Source organism: Micropterus dolomieu, linkage group LG21, assembly GCF_021292245.1.
Source record: "Micropterus dolomieu isolate WLL.071019.BEF.003 ecotype Adirondacks linkage group LG21, ASM2129224v1, whole genome shotgun sequence".
NCBI lineage: Eukaryota > Metazoa > Chordata > Actinopteri > Centrarchiformes > Centrarchidae > Micropterus > Micropterus dolomieu.
The window spans coordinates 21,369,216-21,389,855 of NC_060170.1; the positions used below are offsets into that span (position 1 = coordinate 21,369,216).

At 40.5% G+C, this 20,640-nt stretch overlaps 1 protein-coding gene across 1 annotated transcript in view; it reads left to right on the forward strand.

The window, feature by feature from the left end:
• The window catches only part of bmpr1ba (bone morphogenetic protein receptor, type IBa), an 83,502-nt gene that overhangs the window by 43,823 nt on the left and 19,039 nt on the right, over positions 1 to 20,640 (forward strand). The window contains exon 3 of the mRNA XM_046033837.1: positions 14,178 to 14,568. Coding sequence (XP_045889793.1) covers positions 14,463 to 14,568 — 106 coding nt within the window. The 5' untranslated portion in view covers positions 14,178 to 14,462. The remainder of the gene's footprint in view (positions 1 to 14,177; positions 14,569 to 20,640) is intronic.

The following is a 20,640-nucleotide window of genomic DNA, read 5'->3' on the forward strand; positions in this document are numbered from 1 at the left end:
CTTTTAACCAGAACAAAGAAATATGACCACATTACTCCTATTTTAGCTTCATTACACTGGCTCCCAGTGTGTTTTAGAATTGACTTTAAAATTCTATTGATCACTTTTAAAGCTCTTCATGGCCTCTCGCCTTGTTATATTTCTGAACTTTTAGTCCCATACACACCAGCACGTACCTTGAGATCCTCGGGCAGAGGTCTGTTGTCTGTTCCAGAGTCTCGACTGAAAACTAAAGGGGACAGAGCGTTTGCTGTCAGGGCCCCGAGGCTCTGGAACAGCCTGCCTGAGGAAATCAGGTCAGCTGAGTCAGTGAACTCTTTTAAGTCCCTTCTTAAAACATACTTTTATAGGAGAGCTTTTCCCGATCTTATTTGACTTTATTTTATCCCTTTTATTTTATTGTATTTTACTAATTTTATATTAAATTTTCATGCTCTTATCTTTTTTTGTATTATTCTTTACACTTGTTAAAGCACTTTGTAACTTGTTTTTGAAAAGTGCTCTACAAATAAGGATTATTATTATTATTATTATTATAAATATGTACTATTGGACAGCTTTCTCAGTTCCTTCTAACGGCCTGTATGCTGCTTCCTATATGAAGAAATTAGGTCAGATTTTCGGCATTGGTTTATGCAGGCTGTGATGTTAATGTGCACTCCCAAACCTTGTGCCTACTGATTCTGTCTGAACTCTATTTTGTGTTTTAGTTGGCTCAAGTTAGATAAGCCTGACGGCTAACCCCGACCCGTTGTTAACATTATCCAATGCAAAATACTGTCGCTGTATGGCCTGCTACATTACTTCACCAGCTAACGCTGGTACCGCTATTATGTGTTGAGTGTTGATTTTAGCCTGCAAAAAATTATGTAAATGGTCCAATATATATACTAGCCAATAGTGATGCAATGCATGCCAGCAGTCAGCTAGATTAGCGTTGTTTGCTTTGTAATGTTCAATTTAGATTTATTGTCATTTTACTTAGGTACACAGCTTCAGTCAGTCACTGTAACGTAGGCTAAATGCAGTCAGTACAGCGTTATAATAATATATATATATAATATAATAATATATGATGCCGAGTGCTCAGTCATTAGTTCATAAACGCGCAGGACCACACGCTTGGAAACATAGTGATCTGAAACCTCACCGTTAGAGGCCACTGAGAACTACACATGGCCCCTTTAAACTATTACTAAATTAACCACATAAATTAACCACATACACCTTCCCCAAGGTGCTATCATTATGTGTATTACTTAATTTCGGGAAACGAAAGCGATTGAATGAATCAGCTACTTTAAATGTGGCAGTGAAAAATTACTAATTTCAGGCTGTAATTTAGGGTCGTTTGTGGATGTCTGGATGCCCACTTTTAACCAAATGGTTGTGCAATACAGACAATCATCATATGCTATGATAGGTACCTAATGGCTGTTCAGATGGGTGTGGACGTTGGATGTGTGTGTGTGTGTGCGTGTGTGCGTAAACGGGTCTAGCTGACAGCATGTTTGTCCGCTGAGATAGTACAGAGGAGGCATGGAGCCACTGATGGGTGATATGTGACTTTGTTAATGGGAAGCTAATCACACGGAGGAGACAGTGGGACGCATACAACTGTAAACACACTTACACAAACACTCTCACACACAAAGCAGGGACTCACACACACACACACACTGATACATGTAGAGATGGGTTCTTGTCATGGTTGTCATGCGCAAATACACACTAATGTCCACATTCCACACATTAGTGGGAAATATATTAATATCCACACCCCCACACACACATACAGTACCTGCATACACATGCATACATACAGGCTGTAAATGGATGGAAAGTGAATGTTTAAGCCTGTGGAGATGATTGAGACGCCACAGACCAGAACTCTGGGAAATAAACACATGGCAGCAGTAATGTTAACACCATCACCCCTCCCTCTGCACACAAACATACAAAAAACCATACACACACATTAACAATCTCTCCTTTCCCAAAAGCACAGAGCAAGGCACTCGCCTACACACGGATATGTTCTCATTCTTAGTGTCGGACGTCAGAGTTTGATCACTTATCATTCAACCCAATCAATCATTGTCGGTTGCTATTAGTCCTGCATGGCAATGATTGTGTGTGTAAGTCGTAATATTTGTGTGTGTGTGTGTGTGTGTGTGTGTGTGTGTGTGTGTTCAGTGGAGCTTTTAGTTATACCACTGTTTAATATGCATGCTTTGTATCAGAACAGCTGAGTGACACTGCATTTCCATGATATGAATCTAGTCAAGATGGTCTCATCAAGGTGTAAACCGTTTATAACAACAATAAACACGCATTTGTGTCTTTTGTGGTCTGGCTCTGCTCCTGGGATGCTCTAGAACATATTTTGACACAGATATGACTCGATACTCAAGAGGCCCATGGCAGAGTCTGGGATTCACAACATTTAACACGCATTCTAAATTTAAATGAATCTAAACGCTAGCAGCCTGTTGCACCAACTGTGTGTAAGGTCAAAGGTAGCCTAGTTATAACGTAAATTATTACTAAGTTGTGATTTATGCATTACTAAAATAAAAGCAGTTTCTCCACGGAGATAAGATACAACGTAACTCTAAGTTACAACTAAATAGTTACACATGCACCAGGTTAGGTGTAAATCATATAATGTCACAGTTATACTCACTAATGGTAAAACTGCAGTTTTTGCCCCACATTAATTGCATGTCATTTTTAACCTAGTTGTTATAGTGAGATTGTAGCTGGCCATAACCGTAAGCCTTAGGGAACATGTGACGTTAAAATGACTTTAATGATAAAACTTTCCAACACTTTCAGAGAAATGGTGGAGCTCAGCATCTCAAGCCAAAAGTCTGCATGTATTTCAGTGTTGTAATTTCTTGATTCCCAACAGAGTCCAGGAGCAAACAGAATGCAAACTGGTATGGAAAAAGTGGCATGATAATATGCCTATGGAAATGTCTCTTTCAGGTCATAGGATATCTAAAAGTTCAAGGTAAAAGGCAACTGAACTCGCTATTTGGTCTTAAAGATTTCCGTCCGCTTATAGGGAGGCATCATCTAGATAATGTAAAGTGATGTTTTGGGGCCAACAGAGAAATCGCTAAACTAAATCTTAAATAACAGTTTGTGTCAAGGTGCTCTAGGTCAAAAACAGCTAACATAAAATTCTTTATTTTCGATAGATATTCCAGTCCCTATCAACCTGTGTGCTGCCACACATCATTCCAGAAATTATCTTGTTTATCAAAACAGCTTGACCTCGGTTACTGTGTATGTAAACAACGTAATAAACTCTAATCTATCACACTATTTTTCTGAACTCATTACTACACATAAACACAACCCAGCAACAAGAGAGTTTGAACCAGTTTTATCCCATCGACTTGTCTGAGCTTTTAAAAACAGTATCACAAATGAGAGTGTCCTCCAGCCCACTTGATGTAATACCTACAAAATTTTTACTGAAAGTAATAGATTCTGTTGGGCCCCATTTGATCTCTGTTTTCAACAGCTCCCTATCTACTGGTTGTGTCCCTGATTATTTTAAAACGGCTTGCGTGAACCCACTTTTAAAGAAACCTGGTTTAGATCCCTCCCTCCCACATAATTTTAGACCAATTTCAAAACTGCCTTTTATTGCAAAGATTCTAGAAAGTATTGTGTCCAAACAGATGCTCACTGTACTGGAAAATAATAAAATATTTGAAAAGTTTCAATCTGGTTTCAGGAAGTACCACAGCACTGAGACTGCCCTGCTTAAAGTCACCAATGACCTTTTAATGTCTGCTGATGAAGGCATGTGCTCAGTCCTGGTACTCCTGGACCTTAGCGCTGCTTTTGACATCATTGATCATAACATCATGTTAGACAGACTGAGGCACTGGGTGGGGATCTCTGGTACTGCCCTAGAATGGTTTTCATCCTACCTGTCAAATAGTAAGTTTTGCGTGTCTGTAAACAACTATGGTGTGCCTCAGGGGTCGGTCTTAGGACCCATTTTGTTTTCCTTGTATCTGCTTCCCCTTGGACATATTATCCATAAACATGGCATTTCTTTTCATATTTATGCTGATGATGACCCACAAATATACTTGCCCGTCAGATCCACAGACCCTGTAATGCTGAGTTCACTTAACAACTGCCTTTGTGAAGTTAAAAAATGGATGTCAAATAATTTCCTCCAACTGAACTCAGACAAAACAGAAATCCTGGTCATTGGGTCCCAACAGATGGCAAAAAATAATACTGCCATCTGCTGGTTCCCTAGTAAATCACATTAAGCCTGTGGCAAAGAACCTTGGTGTTTGGTTTGATAGTAATTTAAATTTCGAGCAGCACACCACAAAACTTGTTCAATCATGTTTTTATCAACTTAGAAATATAGCAAAAATTCAATCTATGTTAACTTTTAAGGACACCGAGACCATTTTACACGCCTTCATCTCATCACGCCTGGATTATTGCAACAGCCTTTTCACCTGTTTAACCCAAAAATCTATTGATCGACTCCAGACTGTCCAGAACTCAGCTGCCAGGCTTTTAACCAGAACAAAGAAATATGACCACATTACTCCTATTTTAGCTTAATTACACTGGCTCCCAGTATGTTTTAGAATTGACTTTAAAATTCTATTGATCACTTTTAAAGCTCTTCATGGCCTCTCGCCTTGTTATATTTCTGAACTTTTAGTCCCATACACACCAGCACGTACCTTGAGATCCTCGGGCAGAGGTCTGTTGTCTGTTCCAGAGTCTCGAATGAAAACTAAAGGGGACAGAGGGTTTGCTGTCAGGGCCCCGAGGCTCTGGAACAGCCTGCCCGAGGAAATCAGGTCAGCTGAGTCAGTGAACTCTTTTAAGTGCCTTCTTAAAACATACTTTTATAGGAGTGCCTTTCCCGATCTTATTTGACTTTATTTTATCCCTTTTATTTTATTCTATTTTACTAATTTTATATTTATCTTAAACGTGTATTTTAGTCTTTTCAATGTTTTCTTGCTTTTATCTTGTATTGTTTTTGTATTATTGTCTTTTGGGTGTATTTGTCTTTACACTTGTTAAAGCACTTTGTAACTTGTTTTTGAAAAGTGCTCTACAAATAAAGATTTTTATTATTATTATTCTTCCGTGAATAAAACTGATACTGCGGCCCAGACGTAAGTGCTACAGACACGAAACTCATAAGGTAGGTCCAGGTCACTGCAGCGACCGCAGGTACAAAAATTTGCACACTTCCACCTCTAGGTGGCGCTATAAGCAAGGTCAATGCGTTTGGGCTTGGAACTCCCGCTCACAAAGGCGGATATCAAAAACCTTATATCCACGCATTTGGGGGATCGAGCTGAATCTCGTGGTATAGGTCACGCCCATTTCCGCCTAGATTTTTTTTCCGCTACATCGCGAAAACTTCAAAACCTATTTTAATTAACTCCTCCAAAGCTGCAAGTCCGATCGACACCAAACTTGGCACGGATATCTCTGGACCAAGCTGATGAAAGTTTGTAGAGGAAATTTTGATCCGACAAAAAATGTCGCAATTATATGCTAACAAATGTTTGCGAAAAACGCTACTAACAGGAAATTATGTCATATCTTCCTTTTGGAATGGCCAATCGACACCAAATTTCGAGCGTTAATGTGGGACGCCCCCCTGAGGGCGGGTGCAAAATTTGGTGCAACTCGCCCCTAGGTGGCGCTATTGAATCCCAAAGAATTATTCCTCTATAACCACAAGTCACATTGACACGAAACCAGAACTGAATTGTTCAGCATGGTCCCCTTACTACAGGCACCAATGTTCACCCAAATATGCCCATAGCCTGTGTGAAATTTGGCATCAATCGGCCTCCAGGTGGCGCAGTCAATTGGAAATCAAATGACACTGCCATACACATACATTAATTTCAGATCTCCGTAAACGCAAGCCCCTTTCATTTAAAACTCGTTGTTTATCGTCCACGGGCCCCCGAGCCCCCGAGCCCCCGCGGCTTACGACGGGAGTCGTGAATGTTTTGGCTTCATTTGGAAACTGTGGCGGAACAGATTAGTCTCTGGCAGGCTGCACTGGACTGGGAAATCGGGTAACACTGCACTGTATATGAAGTCATATCCCTATTTATATTCAAACAGGTCCCTGCCGCCACTCGACTGCGGTATGTTTACGTTTACCATGAGGGGAGTCCCTCACCTAACACAGCCCAGACTTGTCTCCTCCTCGATTGGTGCATCCGAAAGCACAACAACCATCCAACCAACTCAAAATAACAGTTTAGGCGAGGAGGCAGTATGCTCAGGAGCGATGGTTAAAGTCTGTAATTGTAAATGTAACCCTGATTGGCATGATATATTAATCAACTGGTTTTGACGTAATTATGTAGCTGCACCGTTATTGTGCATGAGACACCTGTAGTTATTGGTGGTAACAACAGATACCTTTTAATACCACAGGGCACAGAAGTCTTGGGCAGCTAAACAATCTATTGTCGGGCAGTGGTCTTTTCCATCATTGTGTGAGCAGTCATGATCTGACTTTATGCGGCACACGACATAAGTCTGCCAACAGCGAAAGTGAAAGGAGTTGGTTACCTGGCTGAGAAGGTGGAGGTGTGCAGCCTGTCGCCTGCAGCTCTTTATCTAACAGCTCACTGTGTGTGCTCCTGACTGTTACTCATTGCCATATTTCGAACTGGTCCACTGTCAGAAAACTGTGGAAAATAAAGGTTGTCTTGTTGTGTGACTGCTTCAAAATAAAAGTCAAATTGTGTTTCGCCAGTTAAATGCTTTCAATGTGAAGCTGCAGCAGCAGGAAATGTTCATTTAGCATTAATAGTAACTTAATACAGCATTTTTTCACAGCTTAAGTGCAATTTATACTTCTGCGTCAAATCGACGGCGTAGCCTCTGCGTAGCCCCCTACCCTATGCCGTCTCCTCCGCCGTAGCCTGACGTGCACCTCCTCAAAAATGTAACTACACATCGCGCTGTAGCGCTACTGCCGACTAGCGTTTGGGGGTGAAATCGCAGAATGACACAGACGCACAAGTATAAATGCATGGCTACATGCGTAGCCTACGGCGTAGCTACGCACGTAGACCCTACGCAGGAGTGTAAATCAAGCTTTACACTGCATGATAAAGCTGTTGTTCTCTTGCACTTGAAGCCAAAGTGGTTGCGAGTTTTTCCTTGCACTGTTTTTTTTAACTCAGTAACGGAGGTGATTGAAAATGTAACGAAGTACAATACTTAAAACAAAACGTACTTAAGTAAAAGTAAAATTACAGATTTACAAGAAATACTTTAAAAAGTACAACTACTCAATTAGGCACGGCAGTAGCTCAGTCCGTAAGGATTAGGCTGGGAACTGGAGGGTTGCCGGGGTTCCAGCTCAGACTAGAGTTGCGGAGCGTGGACTGGTAGCCTCCTTGAGCCATCTCTCTGTGTGTTGCTATAGGTCCTGTTTGTGTGCATGTGTGTGTCCTTCGGACCGGTGTGTAAAAAATACTAACAGAGTGAAAACATTGAGTTTCCCCTCGCGGGATTAAATAAAGTATATCTTCTTCATCTTCATCTTCTTCTTCTTACAGTAAGTTGAGTAAAGTAATTGCAGTTCGTTACTTTTGTTACCTCTGCTCATGTTTCATTGGCAAAGAAAGCTTTCTTTGTTACAAATCCCAAAGAGATGTTTATAACCCATCTTTAAGTGGTGGTGTATGTTTATATGTGTATTTATATATGTGTGAATGTTTCTAAGCAATAGAGAATGAAACAAAGAAGGGAAATGGAAAAAAAAGAAGAAATATCTTTATCTTTCTGTGTTTAGAGGCCACACCGATGTGAGTGAGAGAAAGTACAGTGAGTTCCTTAAATATTTTATTGTGCTGGATTCCCTTTTGAATTTTAAATTACACTAATTGAATGTTTGACTGATCTATGATCAGATTTCATCCCTGTGACGTCACAGGGATGAAAGGGAAACGGCTGGACTTCAAGCAGTTCAGAGCAGAGTTTTTTGTGGGAAATGGGAACTCTCTTTGGGGTGGACTTTTTCACTTTGGAAACCTAATACATGCACAAAAAGATATATAACTCATTAAAGGAGAGGGAAAAAGCCAAAAAGCATAAGAACATTTCAGATTGTGTTGATTTGTTCAGTTCAGTCCTAGATTTTTGTGCTTCTACCATGGTGAGTAGGCTACATTGTTACATTGTTTCTTGTTTTGTCGGTTTCTTGTTGATATATGATCGTGAGTCTGCAAAGGGTATTTTTCTATGAATTCTATGCTGTTTTTGACTTCCTGCCCGGTTCATCTGCTCTGTGCTGCTTGAGGCGGCTTTCGTCAAAAAATAGACTTGCTGCGTATTCTCTCCGTAGCTGCGCAGATACTTCTGGGACGCGCTGCAGCACTTCAGGTGTGAGCACAAGCATGGAATAAAATGGCCGCGATCAGCTCCGGCAGCAACGGCGCAGATGGAACTTTTGGACTGAGTCCGAGGTCATGTAAACTTGGTATAAATGACTTAGTAGCAGGTGTGCCCTGTGATTAAGCTCTGGCCCCGCTATGCTGAGAGTCTAGCTCCGCCCCGGCGTCACATTACAGATATAAAACTGTTTGTGCAGTCATTTTATAATGCAGGAAATGTATTACTTACTTTATATTATATTTGCTTGAATTTGAAACTCTGTGGAAAAGGATAGTAACTAGTCCAGTTTTGTTGCTAGGGAGAAAGAGAAGAGAGGGAGTACATACTTATGATACCATTTTGTCCACTTCTTTCTTGTAACTGCTCGTTCCTTCTTTTCTTCAAGTGTTTTTATGATTCATCTTTTGACTTCTGTTTTCACTGCTGGCTTTCATCATGACTTGTCCGTGAGAAAAAGATTCTCTAGCAGTGACGAGAAGGGATTTTTTCCAAAGGTGAAAGGTCAATCAAGAACAAAGCAGTGTTGGGGTCAGAAGTGGACCTGACAGAGTACTTCTTTGTCGCTTCATCATCATGCCTCTACTCACTCTATGTGTTATCCCTTGCTTTCCTCATTTCTCTCATAAAGTGGGGTTGGGTTGTTGGACGATGAGACATGGTGGGTGTGTTTGTGACAGGAGGATCTGAAAGTTTCAGTGGGACTCTATGCTGAAATTGTTGTTTGAAATGCGAGGTGAAAAGATTTAACACTTTTCATATGCAGCCCTTTTAATCCATCCTTAATCATCAAATGCTTTTTCTCCTTCACTCCATCCCTTACAAATTCCTTTGTTTTTCATGTACTTGCCTCCCATCAATAAATCTTTTACTCCAACTCCTTGAAGCTCCTTCCAAACAACTTTCCACTATATACATTTTTTGGAGGACAAAACTGATATTTGCAGTCTATTTGACAAAGTGTATTCTAGGTTTTTTGGTTCATATTTGGCTACTTCTGGACCAAATCAAAACGATACTTCTTCTACACTGTCTATGGCTCCCTGAGCCAGAAAAGTTGAGAATACAAATGGGAGCGAAATAGGAAGAGGAACTATACTCTCACACACAACTCTCCGGCATCTACAACCATGAATATGTTCTCTCAGTCTTCCTTTTGTGTCTCTCTCTCACCACAGACCATTCAGGCAGAAAGGATTGCTATGTAAATGCAGCAGTGAATAGGAATGAATGGACGGGTTTAAAACAGATTATGTTAAACTGCTTGTTAGTTTAAAGACATGCTGAAGTGAATGGATGGGTATTAGCAGATGTGCTGCTGTGCCACAGAGGTGTTTCTCTAAAATGTACTTAATCCCCTGTCTGTTAGTCAGCTCACACACCAAATAAAGGGATAAATTCTTCTAAAAGTGAACCAGGAAAAGGTAAGGTGGTCCTCTGGCGCAGTTGGAAATCCCAAAGCGGAGATTATTTATTTGAATAACAAATGTCTGTATGTGAAGCCACAAGTATGCCAAGTCCATTTGTATGTTTTTTGAGAATGTTGAGTCCATGTAACCACAAAGAACTTCTGTGCAGTCAAAAAACACAATGGTGTGAAAGTGTGCTTTTTATTTGTTACATTTTAAATAGCTGACTTTTGGAGGAACTGGGCTTTCATTTGACAGAAGGAAAAGTCCTTAGTATATCATATTTAAAAATGTCACTGTCCTGTGAAAACCATCCCTGGGAATGTACTACCAAGAGTACTATACCGATTTACCATTGCATTCCTATAAGATTGCTGCGCTTATGTTGTACAGAAAAGTATGAAAAGAAAAGTATAAAAATAGATGCAGAAAAAAAAGACATGCATTCTTTTTTTTATTACACACTTTGCTTTAACTTGTTATGCTATTAACGGATAATGAGTCTCTAGTCTCAACCAGCGATCAATTGATGTCACTTGAGGCAGTTTGTTAGACCTGGTGCAGATTTCTCTGGAACCACAGAATGTTTTTGTGTAACTTTTTCACAAACGCAGTAGCAAGATGTCTGAACATCTCAACCAACAAAGGAACACTCAGGCGTTAAAAAAAAAAAAAGAAATTCAAAATTTCCACGTTTGCAGATACATGGTTTTCGCTGGACAGCGACAGAGGGATCTTTTGTTTTACAACCTTTTATTCATGGATGTTTCCCTGAGAGAAAGCCTCTCTTTTGTAGGGATGCCCTGACCACATTTGCACAGTTACACATTCATACCTGGAAGCAGCCCAGTAGAATGAAAGTCTGATCTCCTGGGACTGAACAGCACCACTGGAGGAATCTCCGCTGGGGTTTTAACCGACGCCACCCCGCTCTTAAGCTCACTTCTCTAACATTTAGGCCACCACTGCCCTTGAACAAATGTTTTAGGTGTATGATTTGTATCCTAATTTCAGAGATCAGAATGTAAATGTGTTTTTATGTGTCTTCACCCTTGACGGCTTTAAGCATTCTGAAAGCAAAACTTGACTTTCATTAGAGTTGACACTGAAAGCTGCTGACGTGAAGTTGTCGTGTTATGATAGCCTGTCAAAAATGATAAGAGTGTGAATGCAGAAAACAGAGCATATTGACCCCCAGCGCTGGCGGGGATGCATTTTTTGTATGCTATGATATTGAAGCTCCCTTTTACACATTCAGATGAAGTCAGGAAAAAGAAAAAAGATTAAAATGTCCAAGCAAATTAGTACTTATTTTTTACCTTAACTAAAAATTTGTTGCACCGTTTATTTCAATGTCATCCTTTTGCACCTCTGATCCTTACTCCCCATCACTCTGTCCTCCTTTTCCCTCCTTTCTCTGAACCCCTTCACATCTCCCTAAAATGTCACCATCCCCAATTTACACAAATTCTTCAGAAATCTTTCCTTCAAACCGCCTTAGACAACCGTCATTCTTCTCTGATCTTTCCTTTTGTTTGTCCTGTCAGCAGCCTTTTCTTTACTCCTGTTTCTCTTTTACTGCTCATCTCTCACTTGTGACAGTAACAGCCATTTATCATAGGCCCAGCATGAGGGTGACACTATGGATGAATAGCAACTGTGAGTGTGTGTGTGTGTGTGTGTGTGTGTGTGTGTGTTTGGGGGGCACCAGCCTACAATACCTGAAAGTAACAATGTGCATATGATATCCTGTCTTCCAGCAAATCACTACAGACATTCATTACGCATGCACGCCGTACGCACACACACACACACACGCGGTTAGTGGAGATTGGGGGCAAATGCTGTCACAGTTTTTAAAAGGCTTCCCGTGGTTAGACATGCTTGAAATGACATTCTGGTTCACTGGAGGAGGGGAGTAGGAAAGGGAGTGGAGGAGAGAAAGACAGAATTGGAGAGGGGAGGGCATCTGCATTTATGGGGTACAAAAACTTTTAACAGACACAGTAATAATAAGGGAGATAGCTGTGTGTGACCTGGGAGGGCAAAGATAAGTGAGAGGGGTAAAGACACATAACAATAGTCCAACTTTACAAAGACACATTTTTCTGAAGTTTAATGTTTTCGTTGTTGAAAGGGACAGACTATACAATAGAGCTGTTCTTAATTCAGATACTTCCACTAACATGTAGTGCACTGTGTACACTATGTACTTACTGGCGTAGTGCATGCATTTCTTATGTCATTTTTTAATTGTGAATTGTAACTGGGTGAGTCCTTATTGCCAACATTTGACCATAATGGTCACCCTATTGTCACTAAAATATCTGCCAGCTTGTTTGCCCACGTCAATTTTATTAAATATCAATAAAAATGAAAATACTTCTACACACAACTTTTTGACTGTTTCGAGTACACCATCCGGAAACTCATGGTGCACTGTATTCTGTCATACTCCTCAGAGCACATGCACTGCAGCAAGTGTAAAGCATGTACGAACTGAGACACAGTATAGGTCTACTAGACACAGAATTTTGCTGTCAAGTCTATTGTCATACAAGATTTTGAGTAAATTATGTGTTTTTCTTCAGTGTGTCAATTATGGATTATAACTTAAAATTTGCAGAGTGTCCTGTCAAAGACAGGCAGCAGCACAATTTACAAGGTTGCAGACATTATAAAATAAACATGAAACATAAAAATTTACAATGTGAATAAGTAGAAAGTTACAAGGTCACAAATTTTCACACATCACAAAAATACCTCTAGAAAGGATATACAGTGCTTGATATTTACAAGTTAATTTTCATTTCCAAGAGATCGAGTTTCTGTGGTGGCTAATTAAAACCATAATAATTTGTTGTGGTGATGGGGCAGTGGATAAGATGCATGCCTTTGGTGTGGGAGACCGGGCTTCAACTCCCCACTTTAACACATCCACCAATGTGTCCCTGAACAAGACGCTTAACCCCTAGTTGCTCCAGAGGTGTGTGACCTCTGACATATATAGTAATTGTAAGTCACTTTGGATAAAAGCATCAGCTAAATGAATAAATGTGATTTCAAAACCTCTTATAAATATCACTCACTCCTGCTAACAAACCACCAGGACATCTTACTTAGAAAACTGACACCAGATCTGGTTTCCTCGCGAGACAGAATCAATGGGAACTTCAGTTACTGTACGTTAAGGTTTGTATGGGAAAGGGGTTTCAGGGAGGAGGGGACGAGGCGAGACAGAAGAAGAATAAGGCAGGACTATTTATTTATGAAGTGATTTTTCCTCTCATCAAGGAGAGAGGGAGCCAGGCCGCCTATTGTTTGTCACTAATGAACAAAATGAACGAGAGTGAGAAAGAAAAGAAGTGCAACGAACAGCGGCGGCTACAAACAAGATGGATTAACATGAAAACAATAATTGTTTGCCCCATCTATTTAACCTCTAAAAATTAGAAATCAGCATTTTGTGTTGTTTGTCTATAATACTTTTTGCTAAAAGCAAAGTGTTCTCAGCACACACACACACGCGCGCGCGCACACACACACACAGTTCTGTCCACAGTAAATGCCCCATAGGCAACAGGATAGCTCTGAAAAGGAAATGGTCTATTAGAGTGTCTAAACCCATTTATTTATCAGTATAAAAGCTCCAGGCAAGGGTGATGTAATCTCTTAACAGCTCCTTTAGAGTGTCTTTGCCAGTTACCTGATTTATTAACAGCACTCCACTGTGTGAAGAGATATTTTGTTCATGTCTTATTTTCAAACTAATTTGTTGTATTTTCTCAAAATACCAGTATCTCTTGGTTGCAGGTAATAAAATTGCTTTTGATTGGTAATCCTACCGAAGACTACGAAGGACAAGTCAGACAAACTTTGGTACAGTTTGACTTCAAACATTATTTTGCATACGGAGTCAATCAGTTGTGTTTTCCAAATGCTACTCCATTATCTACAATGGAGAAGTTTCTCAATTGTGCCACTGCTCAACAAACACTATCTTTATAGTCCACGTATAGCTTTAATCAACTATTCATTCCACTTTCACCTTGTTCAAAGGATTCCTGCAGAAAATAAAAGTGGAAACAGTTATCTGTAAGCTGTTAAAGACATTGAATCCCACAGATCCTGCTGCTTGTTTTCAATATCCTCCTCCTCCTACTTTTTACTAAACCCCATCTTGCTCCTGTCTGCTCCCTGCCCCCGTTTTCTTTCCACCCATGTCCTCTCTCCCTGTGTGTGTGTGTGTGTGTGTGTGCGCCTCCCGACTATGCAAGTGAAGTAACTCCCCCTTTTTGCCTCTCTCTCTCTCGCTCTTTCTCTCAGCTGGGCTGCTACTGTCAGACCGGGTCGGAGGACAATCAACTGCAACTGCTGCTGCCGCTGCTGGTGTGTTTTGTGTGGTGTGGACTTTCTCACGTTGCGGTGGACACACACACATACAGGAGCTTGCATGCCCAATACTCCCACCCCCACCTCTCGCTCTCTCTCTCTCTCTCTGGCGCATACATACACACACTCGGGGGGAGAGACAGTGTGTGAGTGGCGGATCCTGTCGGGTGGAGTGTACTGAAGAGAGGAGAAGAGAGGAGCGGAGTGGCAGACTCTACCATGCCAGTGCAGGGAGAAAGGCTGAAGCGCTGTCTCTCTCTCTGTCTCTGGAGCCGGAGCCCTCTGCTGTTGCTTGGACTGTTCTCTCTTCACGCACAAGCACATGGTGAGTTACTGCAAACTTTTCTCTACCCGCCACTGCCCTCAACAGAGTTGCTGTTCTAACTTAGCTCTGTTCTGAAGTTGCTCTGATGCAAAAATCTTCTTTTCAAACTTTAGTTGTTTAGTTCTGGCTTCTCTTCTCGTTACTGCAAACATGATTTGTGGTTCTGTTCTGTCTACTCTGTGTTTTACATCTTGAATATTACTTGTACATGTGTTACTTTTAAAAGTTGCAGCTTAAATCTGGGCTCTGCTATGCAGTGCCTGCACTTTGTAAGCAACTCGTGATGACAGTCAGTTTTAGAAGTTGGCTCCAAAACATAGCAACTGATGTAGACACGATCCTAAACATAAGATATGCGAGAGGCTGTTTTACATCATGTTTAATGTTAAAACACAGCAGTATTTATCAAAGCCAGCAGCTCAAAAAATTCACATTTACAATATTTTTCATTTAATTTTCCAATTGTGAAATTATAGAGTTTTGGTGGGTGCAGCTCTGTGTTTTGTCTTTCTGTTAGAGTGACAACAGTAAATTTGATACAGGTCATTTCAATCGCACTATTAAAGAGCAAATACACCACTATTATCAGATTTTCACATCATAACTATATGGTAAATCAACAACAATCTCTTGAAGATAACATGCAAGCTTTTCTACTGACTATACAAAATAAGATATGGTATTGTGAGTTATTGATTATCTCATCACGTTTTCACACTTTAATTTAGAAGTTCTATAGTTGCTCTGACATTCAGAGAGATATTTTGTCATGGACTGACATTGTTACTGTTAGCTGCATCAGCCGCTTTGTCTGTGACCATGTTTGGTATCTGAAGTGTGATTGGCGAGGTGTTGGAGAGAGAGAGAACGTGTCAGATTTAATAGTCTGTTCAGTGCTGTGATGTGTGTCATTACGATTTGACACTCTGCTTCTGTTGTTTTTCCCACATATAGGTTTAAGCGTGGATTATTTTCACAATCATTTATTCAAAAAAATTAAACTGTGTTTCTGCTCTTAAATTCAGAACACAAGCTTAGACGTCAGATTAGATAATTTGTATCAGTGATTGTGTCTGTGCATATTATTCTTTTCTCTCTTTATTGTTGGTCTATTTAAAGTCATTGGAGATTGTTTCAGCTGGGAGCCCTGAAGTTAAGCCAGCAAAGGCTCATACCTCATACTCAGTTTGCTATGTGCTGGGGTCGTCCTGCGACCTCTGGCTGCATGTCATCCCCTCTTTCTCGTCCATCTTTCCTGTCATTGTCACCAGTTGAGTCGGCTTTCCTTTGCAGTCCATGCTGTCTTACCCTCTTCGTTTGATTTACTGTCTTTGCTCGCAGATGCTGTTTTATCATTTAAAGCAAAGCCTTTGAAGTAATAACTGTGTTTTTGAATGCCATGAACATTTAAGCATTTGCACTGCAGACATGAGCACACATGGACAGAAACATAAAAAACGGTGTTTTAGATTCATGGTAAAACTGACTAATCTGTTTAAGAAGCTGCAGAACATCTGCCAAAGAAGAAGACATGTAAAATCTGGTCCAAAAGTTGGACCTCTACCTAGTTTTTTTCACTCCAGTAAGTAATTCTCACTAGGTTTTTCATTTTATATTAAGTTCATTAAGTATATTTGTTTCCCCCCATTTATCTTTATGCTTTAAATTCCCCTTACACTTTGTATAGCTGCAAATTGGACATGGATCACATCTCTTTAAATGCAGTGTTTTGGATTTGGTGTCAGGTGTTGGGATGTAAGGTTTCAGTCCATTTAAATGACGTTGTAACATTAGTGTGCCACCTATAGGTTAGTGAAACAAATGATTAGGGCTGAACCAGTAATCAAAATTGATTGAAATCACAATTTGGCCTCCTGCAATTTTCAAATCTCAGGATGCGCAATTTTTTTTGAAGGTGACGTGTGTCAAAATACCATTTTAAATTAAATATTGCTGCAGATATGTCCTGGCCTACACATCCTATACGAGAGATTTAAGAAAACATCTTTGTTTAGTACAGATCCATGCAAAAATCACACCATAATTCATTTGAATGAATATGTTTTTCAATGAAAATGAGAATAATTATGTAAAAATGATCATTCCTCCTTGTATCGCAAATCATATCGCAATTGCAATATCTGTAAAAAAAAATTGCAATGACATTTTTTTTTTCAAAATCATTCAACTCTATAAATAATCTGCTCCTAATAATCACCACATCTGTGATGACTCACTGAAAACATGTATTTATTTATCTGTGTACCATTTTCTTCAGGCGTTAGCCCTGTTTTCCCGAATGGCTGCTGGAGCTGCATTCTCCTTTCCCAGTCGGTTTAAGTTAATAAATAAAAATGCCAGATTATTTTTAAACTATAATAATATTGCTATGCCTCACTAGATAAGAACATCTCCCAGATTCCCAGACTGTAAACTCAATTCATTCATTTTCTAGCTTGCATGCTTTCAGTTAGCTGACCAAGCTTGGCCTCAGCAAAATGCCCTGATTGTAGATTTGGAAAACAGACAGCTTGAGTGTGTCATTTTTATTTTACCCTTATATATTATTTGGTCGTTAAAGCGTCAAATCAGGTGTGCTGAAACAGTTCCAAATTCAAATAGCATTTCACTTGAGGCCTCTAAGCAACAGCTTTATTCACTGGCTGACACACAGATGATTGATTGTCCTGGCAATACAGTAGATTCAGCAGTGACTCAACTGGCAAATATTTGTTTTCTGAAAAACTGTATGGTAAAAAAAAAAAGACGGAGCAGGTAGATAGAGAGGTTTTTAATTATCAGACCTGATCATGCACCTCACTTTCTCTTCCTCTGTCTGCCTATTCCTCACTGTTTTATCGTGGTTTCTTCCCACTCTCTCCCACTCTAAAACAGCACATGGACAATTGGTAGAGTGAATGGAAGTCTAGACTTAGTCAGCTAGTGTTTCCTGGTCCTATAGCCACAGGTGAACTGGAGTCATTACAGGTTTAGACAGGCAGTAGACTGCTACAGTGTTGTGTCTGCATGAAGGTCACAGTTTGCCCTACAGCATAGACTATTGTCTCTGCAGCAAATCAGTAAAGGACGATGTGTTCATTATTCTTCAAGGAGAAATGAGTGCATGGGGAATGTGCACACTTATGCACGCTTTATAAATCACACACACGCACAGATTTTCTATGACCTTCCACCTACGCCAGGCTGCAGCCTTCAATGTGAGTTCTGGGAAGTGAGGAGTGAGTGTGATAGCTTACATTTCATTGTCCTTGGTGGAAATAAGCACCGCAGTATCAGTTTTCACAGTCAAAGCGCTGCCAGTTGCTTTGCTTTTGTCACTGCCCGCTAATGAGACTCTGTTGCTCTCTGCAGAATTTCAGGTTTTGTTTTAACAGAATAAAACACCTTCCCGGTTTTCAGCCAAAATAATCCCTTCCCAAATGTTGTTGTTTGACACTGTGTTCTCCAAGCACTGAGAATGTGCTCTTCAACTCGCACTTCACAGTGATCTGTGTTTTCATAAAGTTGTTGGCAAGATCATGTGTGCTTTATCTGTTTCTGTGTGTGTGTGTGTGTGTGTGTGTGTGTGTGTGTGTTACTGAACACCTGCTTGATGATTTCAGGTTTCACTAAGTTGCTGTTTACTTCACACAACAACAGATTTGCTCAAAACGGTGTTCCCATAGTCTAAAAGAAACCAAATGTAGACTCTTGATGCTCAGTGCTCTGGTGTCTGATGTTAGTTTTGAGAAAATCAATAAGGCTGTACAAGTACCAGACAAGACAGGCCGCATTTATTGTCACCTGCAGTGAAAATGAAGCATCTCATCACCTCAAAAGCATTCAGTTTAGTTCATTCAGAGACACAAACAGTGGGGATTCATAGGAGTGCTCGGCTCTCAGGAAGTCATTTACTAAACTATCATCCTTGTGAATAGCTAATAGAGACATTTCTCAATAAACAAGCAGTTTAGAGAAAAGCGCAGCAGAAGGCATGAGAGCTGACTCACTGTACGCAAACTGGTAGCGCTTTCTGCTCCTCGGTCTCAAAGCTTCCTGACAGGATGTGTTGAGTTCCCTCGCTGGAAAGTGATACCTCTGGCTGTAGAGCAGAAACACTGAGGTGAGGTGTTGCTGCCAGTTGTTGAAAACAAATTGTTGGTGTCCTGAAGTAAACTCACATCTTAGATACAAGCCATTTTATTTTCTCTGTGGGACACCTGAAATCTTTTCTTTAACACAGCTGGGGCCACAGACCACAGTTTGCCCCTGGGAGTGTCTGAATGGGTGAGGGCGGGATCCAAAAGGCTAATGTGGTGGCAGGAGTCGAGGATATAGGGGTCCAGCGACAAAGACATATACATGAGTCCCCAATATGCCATGCATGACACAGCTCTTATGTTGTGTGTTTGAGGGAAAAAAAAGTGATCTTGAAATGAGCTCTAAAAGGTGGAAGGTAAGGGGAAGTGAGGAGAGTCTGGGACTGAGGGGTATTACATCCTGTAATGGATACAGATCCAGTAACTTCTATCCCAGTCAGATTACCGGTTTGGCCCTGACTTCTTAAGACACAGCTGGAGCAGGGGAAGTTATACGTGTGTGTGTGTGTGGGGGGGGGGGTGGGGGGGGTGGAGAGAGGGAAAGAGAATTAGTGAGTGAGGTGTTTTTTTAGTACAAAGAATAAGCTGTATTTGTAGAAGTGCGTATGTGAGTGTGTATGTCTGGTTAATTTCAAGACAATTTTATTTATGGAAAGTGAAAAAAATATATTTTTATTATGTGCCTATTGAGATACAGAGGCCATTGCATAGACAGAAACATTGCAGACCTTTACCCGATAGCTTTAAACCGAAATTCAGTTCACATTAATTGGTTGAATATACTGTACGTTGTCAACTACACTGTTTGTGCTGGAGCTAAGATTTGCAGTAGTTTTATTGTGCTAGTTTATAACTATTGTATTTTGGCTATTGGGGAGCTTAGCTTTTAGATATTTTAAGAGCAGTAGTCATACTAAAAATGTGTTCTTAAGTTGTGGTGGTTATTGATATATACTGGCCTAATACTCTGGTGTTTGAGCTGAGAGCTCTGGGCACAGTACAGTACAACACAATACAGTGATGGACAGATAACAGGTGAAGCGGAGCAGAGCGGAGCAGAGTAAAGCTGGCTGTCACAGCCACAGTGCACTGGGACTATAAGGGCTTAGGGTTTTCCATGCACTCGCACTCGCACTCGCACTCCCCACCCCTCCATCCGCTCTCAGCCTATGGAATAATTTCTTTGAATGGGAAAGGGTGATTGGAACCAATTGTTTCTGGCATTTGACTCGGTGAAAGTGAAGCCAAGCAGAGATAGTCATTATAGACGAAAGAGATAGAATTGTTGGGGTTTTAAGAAGAAGAGAGAGGAGCAGATGTGAAATGAAGGAGAAAGGGAGAGAGGAGGGATCCATGTTGGAAATGCTTGTATTATATGCACAAACTTCAACATACAGCAATTGAAGTTTCCACAAAGGTTTTTCAGTCAGTCTGTAAATATTCTTCTTCCCCTTTTCTTTAAGAAATAAAGATTTCTTTAATCTCTATTGTGTATTTTTTTAAAGAAATTAACCACTTTGTTATTACCTATTTGTGAACGTCTTGTAACCTCACATAACTCTGACGTAATTGCTGACGTAATCTGCACTCTGCGCATGCGTTGGCGTCTGTAGCCACCTGTCGGAAGCTCCGTCTTGAACCGGACTCTTATCCAGTTTTAATCCACTTTTTTCGTTACATTTTTTATATCCTTTTATTTAACTTAGCTTTATTTAAGTTTTACGTGGGTTAAGGATTTTAGTCATCCGACATGGATTTTAAGATAGATGACCGTAAAAACGCGATCAACGCTACTGATCGCAACAAAGCTCCGGTGACTATGCAAGCCGAGATAACTCTGCCCCTTGAGGACTGCTCACTCCTTAAGAAAGCGAACAAGAAGATTGCTGACCTTATGGAAGACATCCGACGACTTTCAGAGGAACTCAAAGAGAAAGATTCCCTGCTGACTGGCTTTATGGATGTAGCTTCA